This window comes from Neomonachus schauinslandi, chromosome 5, assembly GCF_002201575.2.
Source record: "Neomonachus schauinslandi chromosome 5, ASM220157v2, whole genome shotgun sequence".
Classification (NCBI taxonomy): domain Eukaryota; kingdom Metazoa; phylum Chordata; class Mammalia; order Carnivora; family Phocidae; genus Neomonachus; species Neomonachus schauinslandi.
The window spans coordinates 61051197-61072249 of NC_058407.1; the positions used below are offsets into that span (position 1 = coordinate 61051197).

Sequence of the window (21053 nt, forward strand, 5' to 3'; positions counted from 1 at the left end):
GGGTTTTGTGAGACAGGGGATTCATCTCTGACCGCCATCCCCCGCAGATGCACCTTTGAGTCATGCTTTTCTCAGGCCAACGCTCCAGTGAGCGGGCGGTCTTTAACAGTGTGCAGATTATGGGCAGGGAGAGGGAGGCAACACTTGTCTGTGGCAGGATTTAAAACTGGTCCAGAGGCAGCAGAGAGTGAGGTCTGAAGCCTGGGGCTCAAGTTACAGCTAGTCCCTATTCTCTGGGAAAAGGCCAAAGTAGCGTCTCTTTAAAGTAACGAGCCATGGCCCCTTGGTCTTTGGTGAAGTGAAAGTCTCTGAGCGTGAGTTGTGTTGAAGCATGGCCGTCTCTGCAACACACACCACCCAGCCTCCAAAACGCTCTTGTGCTGAGAGACATCTGCCAGGTGCCAAGGCCGCAGTGATGCTGTCAGGACACAGAGAGCCAGGGGAGTCCACCACCCATTCAGGCTGGGACTCACAGGTGCTTCTGAACAGGGTCACTGTGGAGCCAGGGTGTCTTAGAGTTCAAGCCAATGGCTTTGAATTCAGGTTCAGGCTCTGCAGCCTACTGGGGGTCAAGAGCAAAGCAAAGCTCTCAAGACGTTCACGTCTCATTTCTTTAGCTATAAAATAGGCAGACTAATCACCTGTGGATTATTGTTAGGCCAAAATGAGGTGACACAAACACATCTTGTACAATTCCTGGCACAAAGTTCATACTTAATAAATGTCAGTGGAAACAGAATCTTGTCCTCAAATCTCTTTGCTTCAAAAACTTGACTAAATCTGTTCACTTAAAAGAGGTGTTTAGTGCTGGTAAAGCAATTCAGAAGCTCCAAACTTTAAGGACACCATCTCATAAACTATTTGCCAGTTTATTTATTGCCCAAAGATAAATTGGCTGGCAGAATAACTAGTCTCAGGGAATACACTCTCAGGGCCAGTAAAGAAATTGTGGTCAGGTCGCTGAATACTTACTGAATATCTAGCATGTGTCTGGCACGCATTAGTGTTTGGCATACAGGGATATGCAAACCTGGTTCATGCCCAGTTGGTTATGCATCTGACTCTTGATCTCAGCTCAGGTCTTGATCTCAGGGTCTTGATCTCAGGGTCGTAAGTTCAAGCCCCGAGTTGGGCTCCATGCTGGGTGTGGAGCCTATTTAAAAAAATAATCTGCTATGGAGCTGGGATTTTATGCTGTAGTGTTCACGGGTGACATTTGGGTGTCAGATGGACCCAGGCTGGAGTCCTCCTCTGCCACTCACTAACTTCTTGACTTAAGCAAAATACTTCTGCTCCATGAGCCTCAGATTCTTCATCTGTAAAAAGTTAATAATAGAAGTTCCTGCATAAAGTTGTCATGAGAATTAAATTTAACAAAAGAATGCATGCGAATTATTTAATTCGGTACCTGATGCGTAGTATGTGCTCAAGGTAGTTGCTATTATACCATTGTTACTATTAACTCTCTTAGTATTACTAGGATAGACTATTCTTTCAAAAAGCCTAAGTGAGACATGAAATAGAGAAGGTTTAATAGCCATCACATTATTTGATGAATAGGAACTCAAGAGAAAAAGCATTGGCTATTAAGAGATATTTCTACCATCCGACTTCTGTGCTTGGATCCGGAATATTAACACTGATGGCCTCAAAGGACAAACCCTGAAGTCTGAGTGGCTTAACTTAACACAACAGAGGTTCACTTCTCACTCACAGTCCACGGCCGATCTGGGCAGCTCCCCCATGTGGCTCTCCCAGCGGGTGTCTCACAGACCTACGTGCTTCTGGCTCGTAGCCCTGCCACACGGGACACATGGCCCCCAAGGTTACCGGGACAGGGGAAAAGAGAGATGAAGGAGACACATGGGCTGCTAACTGCCTCATCCCAGAAGGGACACACGTCAATGCCACTCACATTTAACTGGCCGACATGGCCCGGAGTCCCAACCAATCCCCAGAGGAGGTTGGGAAATAAGAAGGAGAGTGAGGATACTTGATAGGCACTGGAAGTCTCTGGCACAACCTTCCTCAGTGTAGATCCCCAGCATCGGTCCCCAGCCCAAGAATTCTTTCCCCCTGAGCAGTGCTGGGATGGATGGTGCTGGCACAGGTGGGCCAGGCTGAGCCAACAACCTGCCTTTGGCTTTGACAATGTAATGCTGGCACATTGCCATAAGCCAGATCTGGCCGTACACCATACTAATTATATTTTGTTCGCCTTCATGTTTTTCAGGAGATATTGTAAATCTGTTTGGATTTGGGAAATGTTAGTCTATCTAATGGCAAAATAGAAAGAACTTGTTCTGTGGCTCTTAAAGCACATTCCTTGAAACCCTGGTTCCTATAAGATATTTGGCCAAAAAGAGGGCTCTATGGTCAAACAAAGGTTTGGGAAACCCTGGATTTTTTTTGTGTGTGTGACAAGAACAACACTTTATTTCTGATTCTAGAATCAGCCTACCTCCCCTTTCTTCTCTAGTTGTTTTTTTTTTTTTTTAAGATTTTATTTATTTTTCAACAGAGAGAGAGAGACAGTGAGAGAGGGAACACAAGCAGGGGGAGTGGGAGAGGGAGAAGCAGGCCTCCCGCTGAGCAGGGAGCCTGATGCAGGACTCGATCCCAGGACCCTGGGATCATGACCTGAGCCGAAGGCAGACGCTTAACGAGTGAGCCACCCAGGCGTCCCTCTAGTTGTTTTTTAAATAACTCACCTATACACTTGATCTTAGCCAAAAGGCCGAGAAGCAATAAAATAACTCACCTATAAAAACACTATATGCTCATATGAGAAAATTCAGAAATATTAAAAAGTAGAAAAAAAAACCCACCCTTATTTTTTAATGATCTCACTCCCCAGTCACTGTCTTTGGAAAGCACTGAGTTTTGTAGCATCCTTTGGTGCAGCTTTCCTAAGTGATCCAAAAGTGATGGATTTAAAAAGTCCTGCAGTACGAGGCCTGCTTCATCTTTTTTTTTTTTTTTAACCCAACAGGGAATCCATCCCCACACTTTTTTCCTACACGATACCTATTAATCTCCTAAGAAGCAGTGTTCCAGGGCAAATGAGAGCCAGATTCAGCACAACATGTTCGCAAATCCTTGCTTAGAGGAGCCATCCGTCCATCCTTTGTTGTTGAGTTCTGGTTTCAAAGGGTGATGTTTGTAGCTTTGTCTCCTAATCCAGGGGTTGCTTTCACCCAGAACTAATGGCAGAGGTAGTCACGGAGCCCAAGATGACACAGTAAGCTGCTGTCAGAGGCAGTTGCCAGGAGAAGCCCTCCTCCCAGGCCTCAGCCCCCTTTTGATCTGCCCACATCCCCACACATCCGATGCCTCTGAAACCTGGACGTGCCTCCATACTGGGTCTCTCCATAATCTGTAAGAAAGGTGAGCCTGGTGGTTCAGGAATTCCTGATTCATCCAGCCAGTCAATCCCTCACAGGAAGATAAGAAAAGGTCATCCTCCCTGTTCCCTGACCCTGGGCAGAAGTGGCTTGGTTCCAGAGGCAAATTCTTAAGAAGTTCCCAGAAAAAAGGAGACTTCAAAGGCTCTCTTTGAAAGGCAATCCTATATAAGTTTCTCCTGTTTCAATTTAAATACTTCCCCACTTTTCTCTTCTCAATGACCAGAGTTAATAAACTCTCTCTCGTGCTTGTGGGAAAAAAACGGGCTAAATTTATGGGGCGTAGGAAGCAACCTCATGAAATAATGGGAAGCATAACCTTGAGCTTCTTGAGGGGCCCGCTGGTCACCCAGCTTCACTGACGTTGCCTCTCCCCTCTCCAGACGAATGGACCACAGTGTCTCCCCTGAAGCAGCATAGAGAGCCCACCCTCTTTCCCACCCAGGACATTCCAGACTCTTCTATCTGTTCATCTGTGGCTGCTGCCATCTCTATCACTCACCAATGCCCTTACAGCCTCGTTCCCTGTGGGGTAAACACCTTGGCTGGTATTACGCTCTGTGATTGGTTCCAGCGGAGACCGTGTCACTCAATTACCCCCAGGTGCCATCTGGCCACCCCAGGAGGGCTCCAAGGGGAGCCCAGGCCCCAGGGTATAACTGAGGGACAGCGATGAGCCTCGTTCTAAGCACCAGTCTGTTTCACACTCATCTGAATGTCCCTGGTGCCGAGGCTGGGGCTGAGCAGGGGAGGGAAGGGTTAACCCAGGCACCTATTAATCTGTTGGTGGAAATGGGACACACACCCAGGACTCAGACAGACTGAGAAATAAGAGTGATGAAATAGGATGCTGCCTGCGTACCAGAAGAGCAGTATGGGATGGAGCTCTTCTGACAGAAGAGGAGAATTAAAGCAACTGAAATTGGAAAAGGAAATTGGGTTAGATGGGAAAAGATACTCCTGAGCTTATTTGGAATGAAGTTCGAGAATCTAGTTCTTGATTTTTCAGATTGGAGGCGTCTTCCTTGGCCCTTCTCAACTTGTTCTTAATACTCAGTCACATTTTGATCCAGAATCAGAAATGCCAGGGTAGCAAATGTTCTGATCAGGGGTTCCTTGGATGGGATGAATGATCCTCTTCTGCAATTAAAGAAAAAGAACAAGAAAAAAACTCAAACCTCATGAAAGACCATCTTCCTATACCATCTCCTCAGGCCCCCTTCCCTTCTTCCCAGTTAGTATCTCCCTCACTTTTATTCCAGAAATGTTTTTCTGGAGAACTCCTTTAGCTCTGGCCCAAAGAACTCCTGCCCACCCCCACTGCCCCCGCCCTGGCTCTCACTAGCCTTAACTCCCTCACTGTGTCTGGTCTTCCTCAACAGATTGAGAATTCCTTGCAGATAGGCCATAAGTCTTTACCCTCTGGGACTTCCTTCCAGTACTCAGGACAGAGCCGTCCTCATCCAGAAGTCTGAGGAAGCAGCAGCCGACAGGCTAAAGATGGTTCTCCAGAATATTTTTAATCCTGTTCCTGTCTTTCTGAAACAGAACTGACCTGGACATCTGCTCCCTTGTACCACACCCCTCCACCTCATCAGGGTGTCTCCCCCTACCCCCAGCCAGACCCACTGGAAGCTCTACCACGGATCTTGGCCCTGATAACCCCAGTAATTGGAGGGCAGCAAGTGGAGATAAGGTAGCCAAATTATTATAATGCAGGAGGTAAGCAAAGCAAATGCAGGTTTCAGAGCCATTTTATAGGGGATTCATGGGGCGTTCAGGGTAGGACAGACAAAAATCTCAGGGAGGGGTGGTAATTTCCTAAACGGAGAACCCGAGAGGCCCCGTGTGGCTAATAGATGTGCGCGACCTACAAATTAGGCTGCCCGCAGCCGGCTATTTAAGGGGTTAGGGGCGAGCGAGGCAGGCCAGCAGAGCCGCCCTCTGCGCCCCCGTCCCGCCTCCGGTCGCGCCCCGCAGCCCGTCCCCGCAGCATGAGCCGCCAGCTGCACCACCGCCCCGCCGGCGAGCGTCCGGGCTTCAGCGGCTGCTCGGCCATCATCTCGGGCCGGGTCAGCGCCAGCTCCGCCTCGTTCCGGGCCGGCGTCAAGGGCACGGCCGCCTTCGGCAGCAGGAGCCTCTTCAGCCTGGGGGGCGGCCGGCGCCTGGCCCTGTGCGCGGCGGCCGGGCCGGGCGGCGCCTACGCGCTGGGCCGCTGCTCGGGCTCGTCGGGCGGCGGCGGCGTCCGGCTGGGCGGCTTCGTGGGCACCATCTTCGGCAGCGCCGGGCTGGGGCCCGCGTGTCCGCCCGTGTGCCCGCCCGGCGGCATCCCTCAGGTCACCGTCAACCAGAGCCTCCTGGCCCCCCTCAATGTGGAGCTGGACCCCGAGATCCAGAAGGTGCGCGCCCAGGAGCGGGAGCAGATCAAGGCGCTGAACAACAGATTCGCCTCCTTCATCGACAAGGTGGGTCCTCAGGCATCCGTTTGGCCCCGCATGGGCCAGGGTGCCCAGGGGTAATCGATCTGCCACTGACAGCCACCTGAAAACTTGGGCGAGCTGGTTACCTTTTCTGAGCTTCCCTTTGCTCATCTGTAAAATGGGCACAACAGTGGCTTTTACCCCACATGAGGATGGGAGGATGAATTGGATGTTTATAAAGGGCTGGAACAGTGCTTCAGTTTTCCCTTTGGGGACAAGGCCCTGGGCTGGAAGGGGGTGCTCCAGAGGGAGGAGACATGTGGAATGGCCCTCTGAGACAAGGAGACAAGGAGATGGGGACACATATCCAGGACAGGAGCACCAGAGGGACACTGACCTGGGAGTATCACAAGACATGATGCTTGGTGAAGGGGAAGGACTTAAAAGGTAGGAAGTGGGCTGGCGGTAGAAGCCAGGAAGGTTTCTAGAGGAGATGAGAGAAAAGGACCAGAAAATTGAAGGGTGGGGCTGAGGAGAGAAGATTGAGAAGGAGGGCCTGTCGAGTTACGCGTGTGCGTTTTGTGTGTGTCTGTGGGGAGAGGGACATGCAGGGGGTAAAAGGGAAGATGTCCCTGGTGACTCAGAGGCAGTGACCCAGAAGGATGGAGAGGAGAGAAGAAATAGGCTTCTGTGTCCAAGCCGGGGCAGAAGATCTGGACCCATGAGTCACAGGGGACATAACCCGGATGATAGCTGACATTACTCAGTGCCTGGTGCTGTCCTAAGGGGTTCTCATATATCAACACATGACTCACGATTCTGTTATTATTCTGCCTTGCAGATGAGGAAACCAAGACAGAGGGAGGCTAAGAAACATGTCCCCAAATTGATAAACAGCAACAGCAGACTGTGTGCCTGACCCCTGTGCTCGGGAAGAGGAAGGGAGGTAGTTGAAGGCGAGGGGGCAGGAGTGGAAGAAACAGAGTTGCTATCCCAGGAGACAGGGCTCATTTTCCTCTTCAGAATCTGTTCTTCCCCCTCATGTTTCCTTCTCTCCCTCAAGCCAGAGAAAAGGAAGAAGAGGAAGGCTAGTGTGTAGCAGAGGCTTGAAGTTTTTGAGTCCAAACGTGTGAGACCTTTGGTCAAGTATGCAGGAACCTTGTAAAGATGTGATAACCAACCCACTTATGTGCAATTGAAGTTGCACATAAGAGAGGACAGGTTAACCACCAGAGTGACTTTCCATGCCATTCCTCCATCACTGTTTCTCCCTTGCTTCCCATCTTCCTTCACTCTGAAAACACCTGCATTTACGACAAAAGAAGTTACCTCCATCACGTGATAACTCACGGTGGCATTTACAGCATTGCTTAAACCTACTTCTTTGATTTCTTTTAGACTGAATCTTGTTTCTTGTCTTGGAGACCCAGATAGGCATGTCCCCCTGGCTGAATCCATTCTCGGATGAGGCTTGCTGTTTCCTGCCTCCCACCGTAGGATGACTGTGTCTGATTTTGGGGCCCACTCCCCACTGTTGAGAGGCAACAGCATGGGGATTCTGGGCTATGACCACCTTCGGGTCCCAGGTGCGGTTCCTGGAGCAGCAGAACCAGGTGCTGGAGACCAAGTGGAACCTGCTACAGCAGCTGGACCTGAACAATTGCAGGAAGAACCTGGAGCCCATTTACAAGGGCTACATCAGCAACCTGCAGAAGCAGCTGGAGACACAGACAGGCGACAGGGTGAGGCTGGACTCAGAGCTGAGGAACATGCAGGATTTGGTGGAGGACTATAAGAAGAGGTGAGTGGAGAGGCAGAGAATCTGCCACTGGAGGGTCTTGATTACTGATGAGGTTTTGATTTAGAGTCAGCATTTTTGCCTTTTTCCATCCTTTGCTGATAACATTTGTTATTTCTTTTTCCATAGGGGAGGGAGGGAGATCCAGACAGGTTGAGACTTAGGAAGAGAAAAGATCTATCCAGAGTGGTGCCCTGAATTATCTAGGAAAAGGTGTGCCCAACTTTTAACGTTGGAAATGGAGAAATGGGGACAGGAGAGTTGTCTCAAAACCAGATGGACAACGCAGATGGCTTTGTAGCTCCTCCTGCGTGAGGTCTTCCATGGGAGTACCTAGAACATGAGCCATGACACCAATCCCAGAACAAATCCTAAAGCTAAGCAAATAAGAGTTTTAACAATGTTTTTCATGTTGAGGTATATCTGTGCTGCTGAATCCCACCATTAAAGAGAATGATTGAAAATGTACTTGGAACCAGAAGTAATTTCTCCCCAGTTTGAGCCAGTGAGGAGAGTATGACACATCCTGGCTCAGTGTGATCTGATATTTTGGAAGTTTGCTTCCAGGTGCCAGGATTTCTAGGGAAAGATAACTTCTTCCACAATTCAAAGGGGTAGAGAGATGGTCAGAGTTGAGCGATTTCTCTTGCTCCACGTTCAATCTGCCTGGCCATCCCTATTCTGAACTACCCCCAAGTGGAACTCTGCCCTGAGTCCTGCATGGAGTCCTGAGGGAGGAGGTGGCATGGTCTCTGACCTCGGAAAGCACCCAGATTGTGGGAATAGGCTTGAAGACCACTTTCAGAGAGCCCCCAGGCAGTGAAATGAATACAGTGTGAATTGAGATTGAGTGGCATTAAGATGGAAATTGCAGCCCAGTGGAGTTTTGAGCAGAATTCTAGGAAAAAAAGAGGGGTTTCCAGGCACAGCCCAGATGTCCAGATCACAGGCCTCCAAAGGCCGTGCTGCCTCTGGAAGGCCAGGTATTCTGGAATTACCACTCAGTTGAGTTGATGATGGCTGAGCCTCCTGATCCTCTGTGGACTTCAGTTTTAATATTTATAAAATTCAGAGACTGACACCTGCCTTGCCGCCTAAAAGAGCTGTTGAGAGGGTAATGCTGATAGTAATGTATTAACAGCTCTTCAAAGAACCAAAGTGCTAGGCAAATCTAAGGCATTGTTTCCCTGATGTCATTGGGATCCTAGCTTTACTAGCTTTGTGACCTTGGAAAAGTCTTTGCCTCACTTATAAACTTGAGAGATGATAATGATAGAATCTACTTGATAGGGCTGCTGTGGGATGAAATGAAATAAGGAAATGAATTAGGAACTGTTATAAAATCCACCTAGCAACAAACTAGAGGTGACATCTTATACAATAGGTTATTGGAAGCATTCAAGATTAAAGTGATATAGATTTGATATAACTAATACATCTATGTTCTAAGATAAAAATTAACATGCACTTTGTTATGGTTTAACTTTTCATTGTGCATCGTAATGTATTTTGTAAATCACGAGTTATTGATAAAGCCAATAGTACTAAAAAGGCATTGTTTTTCTTTATAAATGTGTGTGTATGTGTATGTGTATGCTCTGGTGTTTGGTCTCTAGAAGTAAATGATGAAAAATTATGACACATGAATGTCATTAATTTGATAGCCATAATGACCAAACTTTTTCTGTGTGTTTTATGAAATAGAAAGGTAGGCTAAAAACTAGTCTGCAACTAGCATACACTCTTATTTGTTAACAGGAGGAAGAAATATGTAATCCTTTCTGAGATAATTAGAGATAATGATAATTGTAATAGAAACAACTCTATCATAATATAATTTGATACAAGGAAGTATTCAATTATCTTTTAAATAACACACCTGGAATCTGAGATAAATCGTATCAACTGTTTTCTGTGTGTTCTATCCAGTGCAACTAACACAATCCGGCAGTCTCAGAAACTGTTCCAGTCGCATTTTTAAAATAACCCACTTCACTAACCTGTACCGTCATCTGACAAGGCTTTTCTCCCCTTGGCAGCCAGTGGCATGCCTTAGGAAGCAGTAAGAAGCTGAAAATGATAGCTCACGTTAAAGGATGCAGAAGAAAGCCATTTGCTAGCACTAATTATTTCTTTCCAGGGCTCTCTTTCATTTCCCAACACAAATGTCCTGTAATACATTCCTTGACAATAATAAGAGATGGAACAGTGAGGTCTGTAAGTGATCAATACTCCATCTCCTTAGTCTACAATGTATCTTCGTGAAGAACATCCCAGCCTTATCCAGACATCCTGTTTCTAAGACCTTGCTTCACCTGGAACAGAAATATATATAAAGAACAAGTAGAACATACAACTTGAAGGTGGGGATAGTATTTGTTTGGTGCCTGGGAGGTTTTGCACCCTGGGCTAATGCATTGTACTAATGTAGGTACTAATGTTGCTTTCACAAGGGAGGGGTGGTTGTGAAAGGGAGGAGGGATGTGGAAGCCCATCACAGGTGCATTCCCGGGCAGATGCATTGTAGGGTAGGTTACATGGGAACTAAGGAGCTGCACATTGATTCCTTTAAACCTATTCTTGTCAAGTCCCCTTTGGAAGGCTGTGCATGCCCCAGGGGTACCGGAATCCCAGGGTGTAGGCCACTGCCATGCAGCTCTTGGCACGGAGGTGCTCACTGACTGCTCAGTGAGCCTTTGCAGAACTGAATTATCCCAATGGCAACGCCACCTCCTCTCTTTTGCCGCACACAGGTACGAGGTGGAGATTAACAGACGCACAGCTGCTGAGAATGAGTTTGTGGTGCTCAAGAAGGTAAGAGGGGAGCAGGAAGGGCTGGAAGAAGCCTCGAGGGCTCCCTGAGTGCCTGACACCGCGATGTTGGTAGGCTGTAGGTCACTCAGTCCCTTGGGCAGGGGTTACTGGGGTTCTAATTTCCCAGCTCCTCTAAGTCCCCTTGCCTGGGATGCATGCTGCTCCCAGAATTGGCCAGCTTGGAATCCAGACATTCGGCACACTTTTGGCACGGCCTTTGCCCTGCCTGTTGGTTGGTTTGCTCTCAGCAAGCGGACCTCCCTGGGAAGCACAGGGTGAGGAGAGTGGTGAGAGTAGGGCACCCGAGGCTCCTTATGGCAGGGAGGGAGGGCAGGGGAAGGCAGCCAGCTCCTCTCCGGATCCCCCAGGACGTGGACGCTGCCTACATGAACAAGGTGGAGCTCCAGGCCAAGGTGGACTCCCTGACAGAGGAGATCAAATTCTTCAAGTGCCTCTATGAAGGGGTAAGGATTTCAAGGAGCTCTCCTGTGTGATCTGCTCCTCCTATGAGTGGCTTCTTGCCCTCAGCCTGCATGGACGTGTAGACCAAAGATTGGCAGCTCCGTGTGGGCTTTGAGGAGGCCATGATGGAGAAGGGTTGATTCCCGTCCTCCAGGGAGTCACAGTCTGGTAGGGAAAACAACCTGTGGATGAGAACAGAGGAAGGTATAGTGAATTCTGCCTGAGCTGCCGGGGAAGGTTCCTGGGGAAGGATGAGGAAGATCTTGGGGGATGCTGAGAAGGGCCCAGGTGCAGCCTGAAGGAGCAGGATGAGCAGTCTGAGCTGGGTCACGTATGAGGGGCCTGGAGAAGGGAAGGGGGTCGGCGACTCCGGAAAGGCTCTGCAGGCCACCTGAGGAATTCAGACTTAATTCTACGGATGAAGGGTGGCCGTTGCTGTCGAGCGTGGGGGAGGGATGGGAGCAGTCCTGAGTGCAGGACAGAGAGGACAGTCCCACGCTGGGGCGGAAAGCCCGATGCATTCACCTCACTCCCGGCAGGCGCTTGTGGGCTCTGCTGAAGGTGGAGTTCAAACACCGCGGAAGGGCAGTGAGGGATTTGCCAGGGCTCCCCTTGTGGAGACCCTCTAACTGGCTCCACCTCCCTAACTGTTCTCCAGGAGATCGCTCAGATGCAGTCCCACATCAGCGACACCTCCGTCATCCTGTCCATGGACAACAACCGGGACCTGGACCTGGACGGCATCATCGATGAGGTCCGCACCCAGTACGAGGAGACCGCCCTGAAGAGCAAGGCTGAGGCCGAGGCGCTGTACCAGACCAAGGTGGGCTGCGTGCCAGGTGTGCGGAGGCCCAGTGACCTCAGCCGCCTCTCTCTCCTCGTGCATGCGTGCATGTGTGTGTGCTGTGTGTGCATGCATGCGTGTGGATATGGGGGTATCAGGCTGGGTTGAGACCTCCTTTGTCTTGGAGTTGCGCCTTGTGGAAATGCCTCCCTGTGGTGCTGGGAGGTCATCCACAGTCTTGGCGTGTGTTGGGGGCATATATGGGCTTAGCCCTTAGCCCTTAGCCCTAGCTCTTGCTGACAGCAGAGGCCACATCAGCCACAACACTGGGAAGACTCTGATACCGTTTCTGTGGGTAATCCATCCATCCATCTTGGCTTTTCTTCACGTTTCCCGCTTTGTCAAAATGAGGACAGGAAATTCCAACTCCACCGAGGCTTTCACATTTGTGGGCCTGAGGATCCTGTTGAGCTGGGTCAAGGCCTTCCAGTCCAGAAGGGAAGGGTGGTCTCTCCCCCCCCCCTTCCCCTCCCTCTCTCCTCCCTGTGCCTTTGTTCCTCAGGCAATGAAAACAGCGTGTCAACCCCCTGCCCCCTCCCACATTCAACACCCTTAAGAGGTGAATTCCCAAATGTCCTGTGCTCTTCTTCTCTCATCCCCCAACCTCAGATCCAAGAGCTGCAGGTCACCGCGGGCCAGCATGGGGATGACCTCAAACTCACCAAGGCTGAGATCTCAGAGCTCAACCGCCTGATCCAGAGGATCCGCTCAGAGATAGGGAATGTGAAGAAGCAGGTGGGTTCCATGAAATGAGTCAGCTAGCAGGGTTTATTGAGCATCAGAGGTATGAGACTAAATATGGAACAAGAACAAGACACAGCCCCTCTTTAGGGCATGTATAATCCATGAGGAGAGAATAGCCTGAACCCACATAGAAGGACGAAACATTTCACCCACTGTGCAGCCTGCTCCCTAAGGAGTCCCGAGTGGCCAGAGCAGAATGAAGATCTCAGCGAAGGCTTCCTGTAGGAGGTGAGGCGGGAAGAAGAGGGGGCGGGTCCTGGTGAGGGAGCCAGCACAAGCAGGGGGTCCAAGGTGGATACTGCATGGCGTGTGTACAGGGAGGAGACGCACCTACCCTAAGCAGAAGTTCCGTGATGACTGGGGTGGCAGGCGGCAGGACACCACCGTGTAGGACGGGCGGGTTAGGGTCACCTTCGAAGCGGGGCAGTGGAGTTTAGACCCGATGCAGTAGGTTAAAAGGAGCCGTTTGGAGGTTTCACGTGATGGATCCGTGCGGAGGAAGGAGAGCCCAGCCGTGGAACTTAGAAGAGGGGAGGAGAGAGAGCCTCCTACCCTCGGCTTGGCCCAGGGCTCTGCTCTGTGTCTGTCCATCCCCATGGCTGTGCTGTGCGTCATGGCCTGGCACTGAGCGACCCCATGACTCTGGGTGCACTATGGGTCGCCCTGGTGTTCTTGAAGCATACAAGCCCATGAGTTTCCCAGAGTCTGTGGAGGCTGGCACAAAGGCTCCAAGCTTCCCAGACAAGTCAAGTGGCCCTGTCGCCTCGTCCTCTTCTTCAATGGCCCCTCCCCGCCCTGCACACACACATACACCATGTGCACGCATACACACGCACACACATCCTCTCCTCTGTGCACCCGGCTCATGGTAATGGAAAGAAAAAAAGACCACTTAAAAAGGAACTCATGGTGTTTTCATTTAATCAAGTTTTGCATAAATGAAAGAAAAACACAAGGTGTTTGAGGCCGCCCTCAGTATCTGATTATAATATTTATCTGATAAAATGCTACGTGTTCACGGTTGGGTGAGCTAATTACCAAAAGGTGACTTTGTGATCAGAATGCCACCAGGGAGGTCAGGGAAGATGTCCTCCATGGGGAGCCAGTGGGGGTCACTCTCGATGCTTGGTCCCCATCACAGCTCTTCTTGAGGGCCCCAAGCCAAGGTGCTTTCCTGCCCTCTGGCCTTTCCACCAAAGAAGCTCATGGTTTCACCTGCAGACTCTCTTGGCATTCAGTGATCCCAGGATCCATGTGATAATTGTTTCCAAGGACGTCCCAATTTCATGCCTTTTCACCTCACGCCACATTCAAAAGACGCAGGAGTCTCCCCGGCTCACCCGCACGACCTCGGTCATTTGAAAAGGAGCAGAGCACAGTTTGATAGAATTCAGGTCACAGAGTGTCTGGCCACCCCCTGAATGATTAGAGCTCCACAGTCCCTAGGATGGGACATGGTCTTCCGTGGCCAGACAGCTGGGTCCTAGGTGTCTCCGCGGAGACTGTGAGCCACTCACTCCAAACACTGTGGGTGTTTGCACGGCTAGGGGTCTGCCTGGCAGAGGGCGTGGCACCGGCTGGACAACAGTCTAGAATTCTATCTGGCCTCGGGATCAGCTGCTCTCCTTGGGGTGAAGCAAATTTCACTCCAGAGGAAGGGGACACACCAGAAAAGAGAAGCCAGATATTAAGATCCACCAAGACCTTGGCCAAGTGATGGGAACACACGCCCAAGATTAAAAGACTCAAGAAGCCCCTGGCAGCTTCTCCTGGATGCGGCACAGAGCCCCATCTGCAGCTTTGTACTGCAAGTTGCCTTCCCACCTCACAGCAGGTGTCTGTAAGCGAGTGGGACCTGCTGTTCACAAAAGTATCTTTTGAGGGTGTTGCCCCGTAGCATGATTCTCTGTGGAATTTTGGAGGCCAGACTCCATGTGGCAGGTTTATTGGACAGAAATTTTCTTTCTTTCTTTTTTTTTTTTTTAAAGATTTTATTTATTTATTCATGAGAGACAGAGAGAGAGGCAGAGGGAGAAGCAGGCTCCCAAGGAGCAGGGAGCCCGATGCGGGACTCGATCCCAGGACGCTGGGATCATGACCTGAGCCGAAGGCAGACGCTTAACGATCTGAGCCACCCAGGCGCCCCCTTTTTTTTTTTTTTTAAAGATTTTTTATTTATTTATTTGACAGAGAGAGACACAACGAGAGAGGGAACACAGGCAGGGGGAGTGGGAGAGGGAGAAGCAGGCTTCCCACAGAGCAGGGAGCCCGATGCAGGGCCCGATCCCAGGACCCCGAGATCATGACCTGAGCCGAAGGCAGACACTTAACGACTGAGCCACCCAGGTGCCCCTGGACAGAAATTTTCTTAATAGGAACTTTATTAGTACTCTCCTCCTTTCTCTCTCTCTCTCTCTTTTTTGGTTTTTGTTTTGTGTACGATTTACAGGATCTCTTAAGACAACCTCTACACTGTGGGGCATAATTAAGCCAGTCACCCCAAGACTTTTCGGGGGTGGCATTAGAATCTTGCAGCAAGTGTTACAGACCAGGAGGGAGAGGACAGGGGCCACATGCCCAGGAGGCTCCCTTTCTCGGTGCCTTTCCTCCTCTCTCCCAAGGGAGGGAAACGCCATCTTCATGTGCCCATGCATGAGCAGAGGTGAACCGTGGCTGGAGTTAGAAGAAGGACAGATTCATCGCTAGTGATGCCCAGAGGTGGAGAAACTAGGAGGACCTCAAAGCATTTACCAACAGTCAGGACCAAATGAGAGGAGGTAGTCTGAGCAGGATCTCAGAACTGTGTTCTGACTCAAAGCACTGAATGCATTTGCCCCTTAGTGCTCCAACCTGGAGACAGCCATTGCCGATGCTGAGCAGCGGGGCGACTGTGCCCTGAAGGACGCCCGGGCCAAGCTGGACGAGCTGGAGGCCGCCCTGCACCAGGCCAAGGAAGAGCTGGCCTGGATGCTGCGCGAGTACCAGGAGCTCATGAGCACGAAGCTGGCCTTGGACATGGAGATCGCCACCTACCGCAAGCTGCTGGAGGGCGAGGAGTGCAGGTTCGGGGCCAGATTATCTTTTATCTGAAGCAGTTATCTCTCTGCTTTAGTAGGAAGACTGAAGGCAAACAGTTTGGTTCTGTTCAGGTCCTACTGGGTAAAACCTTACAGGGAATGGGTTTGACATAGTGCAATAGGAAAGACCAAAGTTAGACTGCAGGAAGGACTGAGTTGTAAAAATCCCAAAGAGGAGGTGGGAGAGGAAATATTGACATCAGCAGCTTTTGAGAAACAGAGCCTCCCTGGCCCTTTGTGCTGCATGCTTAAGGGTGTGAGGTGGGGAGGGGCAAGATGGCTTCCAGGAGTCAGCTAAGTGCCAGGTCACTCTGGCAAAGCCTGGGACCCGGCGAGCAGGTGAACTTGTTCGTCTTAATTGTGTGAGACCACTGGCGTGACTGAGGCGAGCAGGGCCACGATGACCCCACCCACCAGATCACCCGGAGCCACTCTGAGGGATGGAGAAGTGAGCCTTCCCAGCAGAGGTCCCACTGGGGTGTATGGGAGGAAGGGAGGCTGGGATGGGGTGCGGTGTGCATTCTGAGGGGCACCTCTGTGAGCCCCCGGAGAGATGCAGCGCTGCATTACAGAGCGTTTACCTGCTTTTCCTCTTTCTTTCCAGGATGTCTGGTGAACATCCCAGTTCTGTGAGCATCTGTAAGTACCTGCAGGCCTGGGTTCTGTGCGTGGTCACCTACCAGAAGTCTGAGCTTCCAATTCCATGACACTAGAGAGGGTTCAGGAGAGACTTAAGGGCAGCAAGAGGGGGCTGGTTTTAGTCACCGATGAGAAGCAGTGATGGGAGAAAAATAGTACCATGAAATACCAATGTACAGCCTATAGAAAGATCAAAGGATACCCAACAGTGTATAATCCAAAAACCTCTTGTAAGAATGAGGCTTACTGGCCATGTTGTATTTCTCTTGAGGCCAGACCAAAACCAAGGCTCCAGCTTGCAGTAAGAGGGACTGGGGGGTGGGCGGTCGGAGGGACTGAGGGCGGGGTGGTGGAAGCGGCTTTAACAGACCTTCTGCAGATTGAAAAGCTGGAGGCGGTGCAGGTGCAGGGACGTGCTGCTCCAGGAGAGGGGGGAGCTAGGCCTGCAGCCCCTTCTGGGGGGCCAGTGCCAGGGGCCTCCATGAAGGGCCTTTGGTCATGTGGCCCATACTGTGGGGGAAGTTCACGGACAGAGCCTGCTAAGGCTCCAAGTCTGATGCTGGTGGAGGGACACAGACTAACGGGAAAAGGTCAAATACACGGGGCCAAATCCTTGAGAAACGATCCGTGCTGCCGAAAACGTCCAAGGACACTGGAAGTACCCAGCGAGGGACTCTGTCCCCACGGGGGAGGGCCTCGAGGGAGTGGCCGGGATGCCCCAGGAAGGCCTGCAGCCCCGCGTCTTCTCTCGCCCACTGCAGCTATGATCAGCAACACGGGCGCGGCGGCAGCAGGGGCTGGCTTCAGCGTGGGCTTTGGCACCTCGAGCAGTTACAGCTTCAAGCCTGTGGCCGTGGACGTCAAAACCAAAGGGAGCTGTGGCAGTGAGTTCAAGGATCCCCTGCCCAGGAGCTCAGGGGGCAGCTGTGCAGCCAGGAGGGCCTCGAGGTGAAGGGCTGGCAGGGCGGGCGGTTGGCTCTGTGAGCAGAAAGCTGCAGGGCCCAGCTGCTCCCCCTGCACCCTCCCCCGCCCTGCCCCGTCCAGACCAGGAAGCCCTTCCTCTGTGGCCACGATCCCCGCACCATCCCCTCGCCCTGTGGTCCTAGGCGGTGACCGCTGTGAGGTGGGAAGTCCAGTCAGGGGTGCTCCTGGTGACCTCCTCCTTGGCCGGTTTTCACTGGCTCACCGCCCCCAGTGCAGAGATTACACACCTACGTGGATGTCTCCCTGCGGCCAGGTGTGAACCCCTCTGTCCTCATGCCGTTCTGGGGCCTTTGTGGCCCAGGGACTCTCTTTGTCCTCTGCTTTGGGTCATGTCCAGTTCTCTGCTTCTCCTGCAATAAACGCTCAGTGCCATGGGATTCTCAGTGTCGAATGTGTTGCCCGGAATGTCAGCATCCACAGTGCCCCTCTAACTTTTCTCCATCTAATTCTTGCTTCCCTCTGGGTCTCTGGCTGGGCAGGAGTCTCTGCTGTCTGGTTCTGGCCCGGTAGGTACAGTTGCGATTTGTTACTGACATGCTTCTGGGCAGGCTCGGGGCTTCCCGGGCACTGGGCCACCAGTCCACACAGTGCGAGGCGGGCATTATCACGTTGCAGTGAGCAAGGAGCCCAGGCACGCCGGGATGGGCAGGCATGGGAGCTTCGGGGTGTCTTCCCCCTTCGCTTCCCAGAAGTGCCCATGGCCGCACACTAAGTGCCTCTTATTTCCAGAGTGGTCAGTCCCTCTTTTTCCTTACCCTCCTCGCTCTCCTGCCAACCCACTTAAAACTGCTCCCCCACAGAGGCCCTGCTTTCTTCTTCCAGCCAATTCTTTTCCACCCCAAAGTCCGAGGCTTGCATACATAGCTGCTTCTGGCTGCGTCCGAGTCTGCCATGTGTGTAGTAGCCGTGCCCCGACCCAATCCAGGCACTAGGAATAGCGGAGTAAATGAACAGGCAAGGTGTTGTTCTCAGAGAACGTACAGTCCATGGGCAGAGGGAAAATAAGCAACTAACGAAGATAATCCATAACGCGTGGTCAAGCGGCGATTCCTGCTCTGAAGAGAAATTACGGGAAGAAGGGTGCTCTCTGAGGTGCGCATGGGTTTTCGCAAGGGTGTTTGTGCTCTCAGAATCCGTTCCCACAGTCGGCTTGAGCAAGGTGCTGAAGAGGAGAATCGTCAAGGGCGAGACCCTTCCAAGCGTGAGCCTCATTCGAGGGGGGCATTCAAGGTGCCCGTGACACTTTCTCCTCCCGTGGCATCCCTAGCCTCATCCTCCAGTCTTTCTTCCAGCAGGCCAGGACTTTTCACGCCCAAGGACCTTTGCCAATAGGATTTTTCACTTGCAGGTGCCCAGGCCCCATTTACTGCAAGCCGGCTCATCCTTCGTGGCCCGGCTGAAAGGCCACCTCCCCTGCTCATGCTTTCTCTGGTCCCTCCAGGGGGATCCCAGCAAAGTCACTGAGCATTAAATGAAAGGAAACATTAGAGCTGGTGGCCTGACAGTTTTCCCCGTCCCCTCACTTTATAGGGCCTGGATAGTTTTCACTTTATAGGGCTCTGGATAGAACTATCCAGAGGCCTGGATAGTTCAGCGCCCTGCTCAAGTTCACAGCCCCACACGCCCGTGGCGTCGGTCCCATATCTGCGTTACAATTGGTGCTTCATTTTCCTGGTGTCCAGGTAGCAGCACACACGTCTGTCCCCTCGTCTCCCTCCCAACCCCTTGTCCCGGATCCCCAGTCTGGCTCACAGCACTCAATATACATTTGCTGCAAGAATGCATGGCTTAGTCTAGCCCACCTTGGCTGGGAAGAAGGAGCGAGGGGTATATACATGTGTCCTGATGACTTGGCTTGTGAGTGATGAAACCCATTTGTGTCAATAAATTCGAGTTTTATATACATCCATGTATATGCCGTGTATATAAACTGGAACACTGGTTCTGGACACATGCTAAACTGGACCCTCAGATGACAGGCATAAGCCAGGATTGTCTCAGGCAAATGGCCTGCCTGCTAGCATACTGGCTGAGTGTCCTATGCTTGGCCTCCAATCCTGGCTCTTCTAATGGCTAGTTGTGGTCTAGTGCAAGATCCTGCCCTTGCAAAATAGGATTGATACAAGCTGGCTCACGCACTGTTCTAGGCCACTGACTCTTCTGAGCACTTTATGCCTGGCAACTCAATTCTTCCAGCAATCTGATGGGTATTATTGTTATAGGTGCAATTATAATAATGCACATCTCACTAATGAGAATATTGAGGCTCAGAGGAGTAAAATAAACCACCCGACATCACCCAGTAAATGTCAGGGTTGGGAGCTGAACCCCAGTCCAACTGCAGAGCCCATACTTCCAGACAGGACACCTCGTTACTGACAAGGTTCTCATCGTAGAGGAGTGTTGAGAATATGGAAAGGGAGAATGGGAGTACAGTTTATAGCCAATAGATATTAGTTGTTATTATTTTTTTATTTTTATTTTTTAAAGATTTTATTTATTTATTTGACAGAGAGAGAAATAGTGAGAGCAGGAGCACAAGCAGGGGGAGTGGGAGAGGGAGAAGCAGGCTTCCTGCCGAGCAGGGAGCCCGATGTGGGACTCGATCCCAGGACCCTGGGATCATGATCTGAGCCAAAGGCAGACGCTTAACGACTGAGCCACCCAGGCGCCCGATATTAGTTGTTATTATAATAATTATTACTGACTTACGTTCAGGGGCCTTCTTTGCTGGCTGTGCATTGGTTCAGGACCCATCGATCCACAACAGGACTGTGCCCAGGGACCTGGCTGGGAGGGGCTGAGTGCAGGAAGGAGGGCACTGGGTCTTCTCAAAGAAACCCATTCCCATGCAGTCACTGATCGCTAACTTCTAAGCGGGAGAAAGAACTCCGCGCTCGTGTAGCTTGTGCACACACTGCCCTCTGCCATCAGCCCGAGGTACTGCACCTCCCCTCCCCGTGGCCCTGGAGGAAAGACTTCCCTGCAGTGCAGAGGGTTTGGGATGATCTTGGACAGGCTCTGTGCCCACCGCAGGGCTGCCAGCTGGAGGAGATGCCGTTTCTCTCCCTAGCATGCCCAGGCTGGCTTCAGCAGCTGTGTTGCCCAGGCCCTGGCTTCTGTTCCCTCCCTCTCCTCTCTGACCTCTCCTCTCACAGGGGGTGGGGGATACGGGGGCTGCCACTGCCTGAACCTCCTCACCTCTACTCAGAGAACTTGGGGCCTTCAGACAGCTCTTCCTTAATGGGCACTGGAGAACCTTGGTGCTGATCCGGAGGTCCTGGGACTGAGACCCCCATCCGTCAGCAATACCCTCCCAAACCCCACCTGCACTGTGTGCAAACCTCTGCCTACTACAAGAGGACCCCCTCTGAGATCTCTCTCTCTCTGTCTCGGTAGATGATACAGGCATGAAGGCACTGGCAAGGCACAGCCAAGGGGTAACAGAGGAAAGAAGGGATCTGAGCTAAGCACAAACGATCTGGGAAGGCTTCCAGGGGGAGGTGAAAAAGGCATGAATTGTTAGAGACAGGGAGCATCTTAAAGACCTTTTACATCACATTTGGCAGTGGCTCTGAAATTTCAGCTGCCCTTTGCTGGCTGTCTCCCATCTTTCTTCCAGTGCCTCCCCCACTTCTGCCACCTTCGGGATGACAACTCCTCGTAGGACAATCACTTTGTTTATGTGCCCTCCTTCAGTTCTTACATTCATATTTGGCAAATGCTGTCAGAACCACCAGAGACAATGAGAGCCTCTCCTCTCCTGTAAACCACTTTCCATGGCCTTGCCCCTCCCCGCCCCCTGGCGTGCATCCACACCACACCCCTGTGTAGCTGTGGTCCTTCTTAGGGGCTTATTGCTGGAAT

At 51.4% G+C, this 21053-nt stretch overlaps 1 protein-coding gene across 2 annotated transcripts; it reads left to right on the plus strand.

The window, feature by feature from the left end:
- Nucleotides 1–5330: 5330 nt before the first annotated feature.
- KRT72 (keratin 72) lies at nt 5331–17154 on the plus strand. Of its 2 annotated transcripts, XM_021686752.1 has the most exons (9): nt 5331–5869; nt 7411–7625; nt 10376–10436; nt 10805–10900; nt 11557–11721; nt 12352–12477; nt 15328–15548; nt 16168–16202; nt 16964–17154. In XM_021686752.1, exons 1-9 carry the CDS (start codon nt 5399–5401, stop codon nt 17152–17154), a joined length of 1581 nt encoding a protein of 526 aa, XP_021542427.1. In that variant the 5' UTR covers nt 5331–5398. The 2 variants fall into 2 exon arrangements, with proteins under 2 accessions (XP_021542427.1, XP_021542428.1); XM_021686753.1 differs by lacking the exon at nt 12352–12477.
- Nucleotides 17155–21053: the final 3899 nt, after the last annotated feature.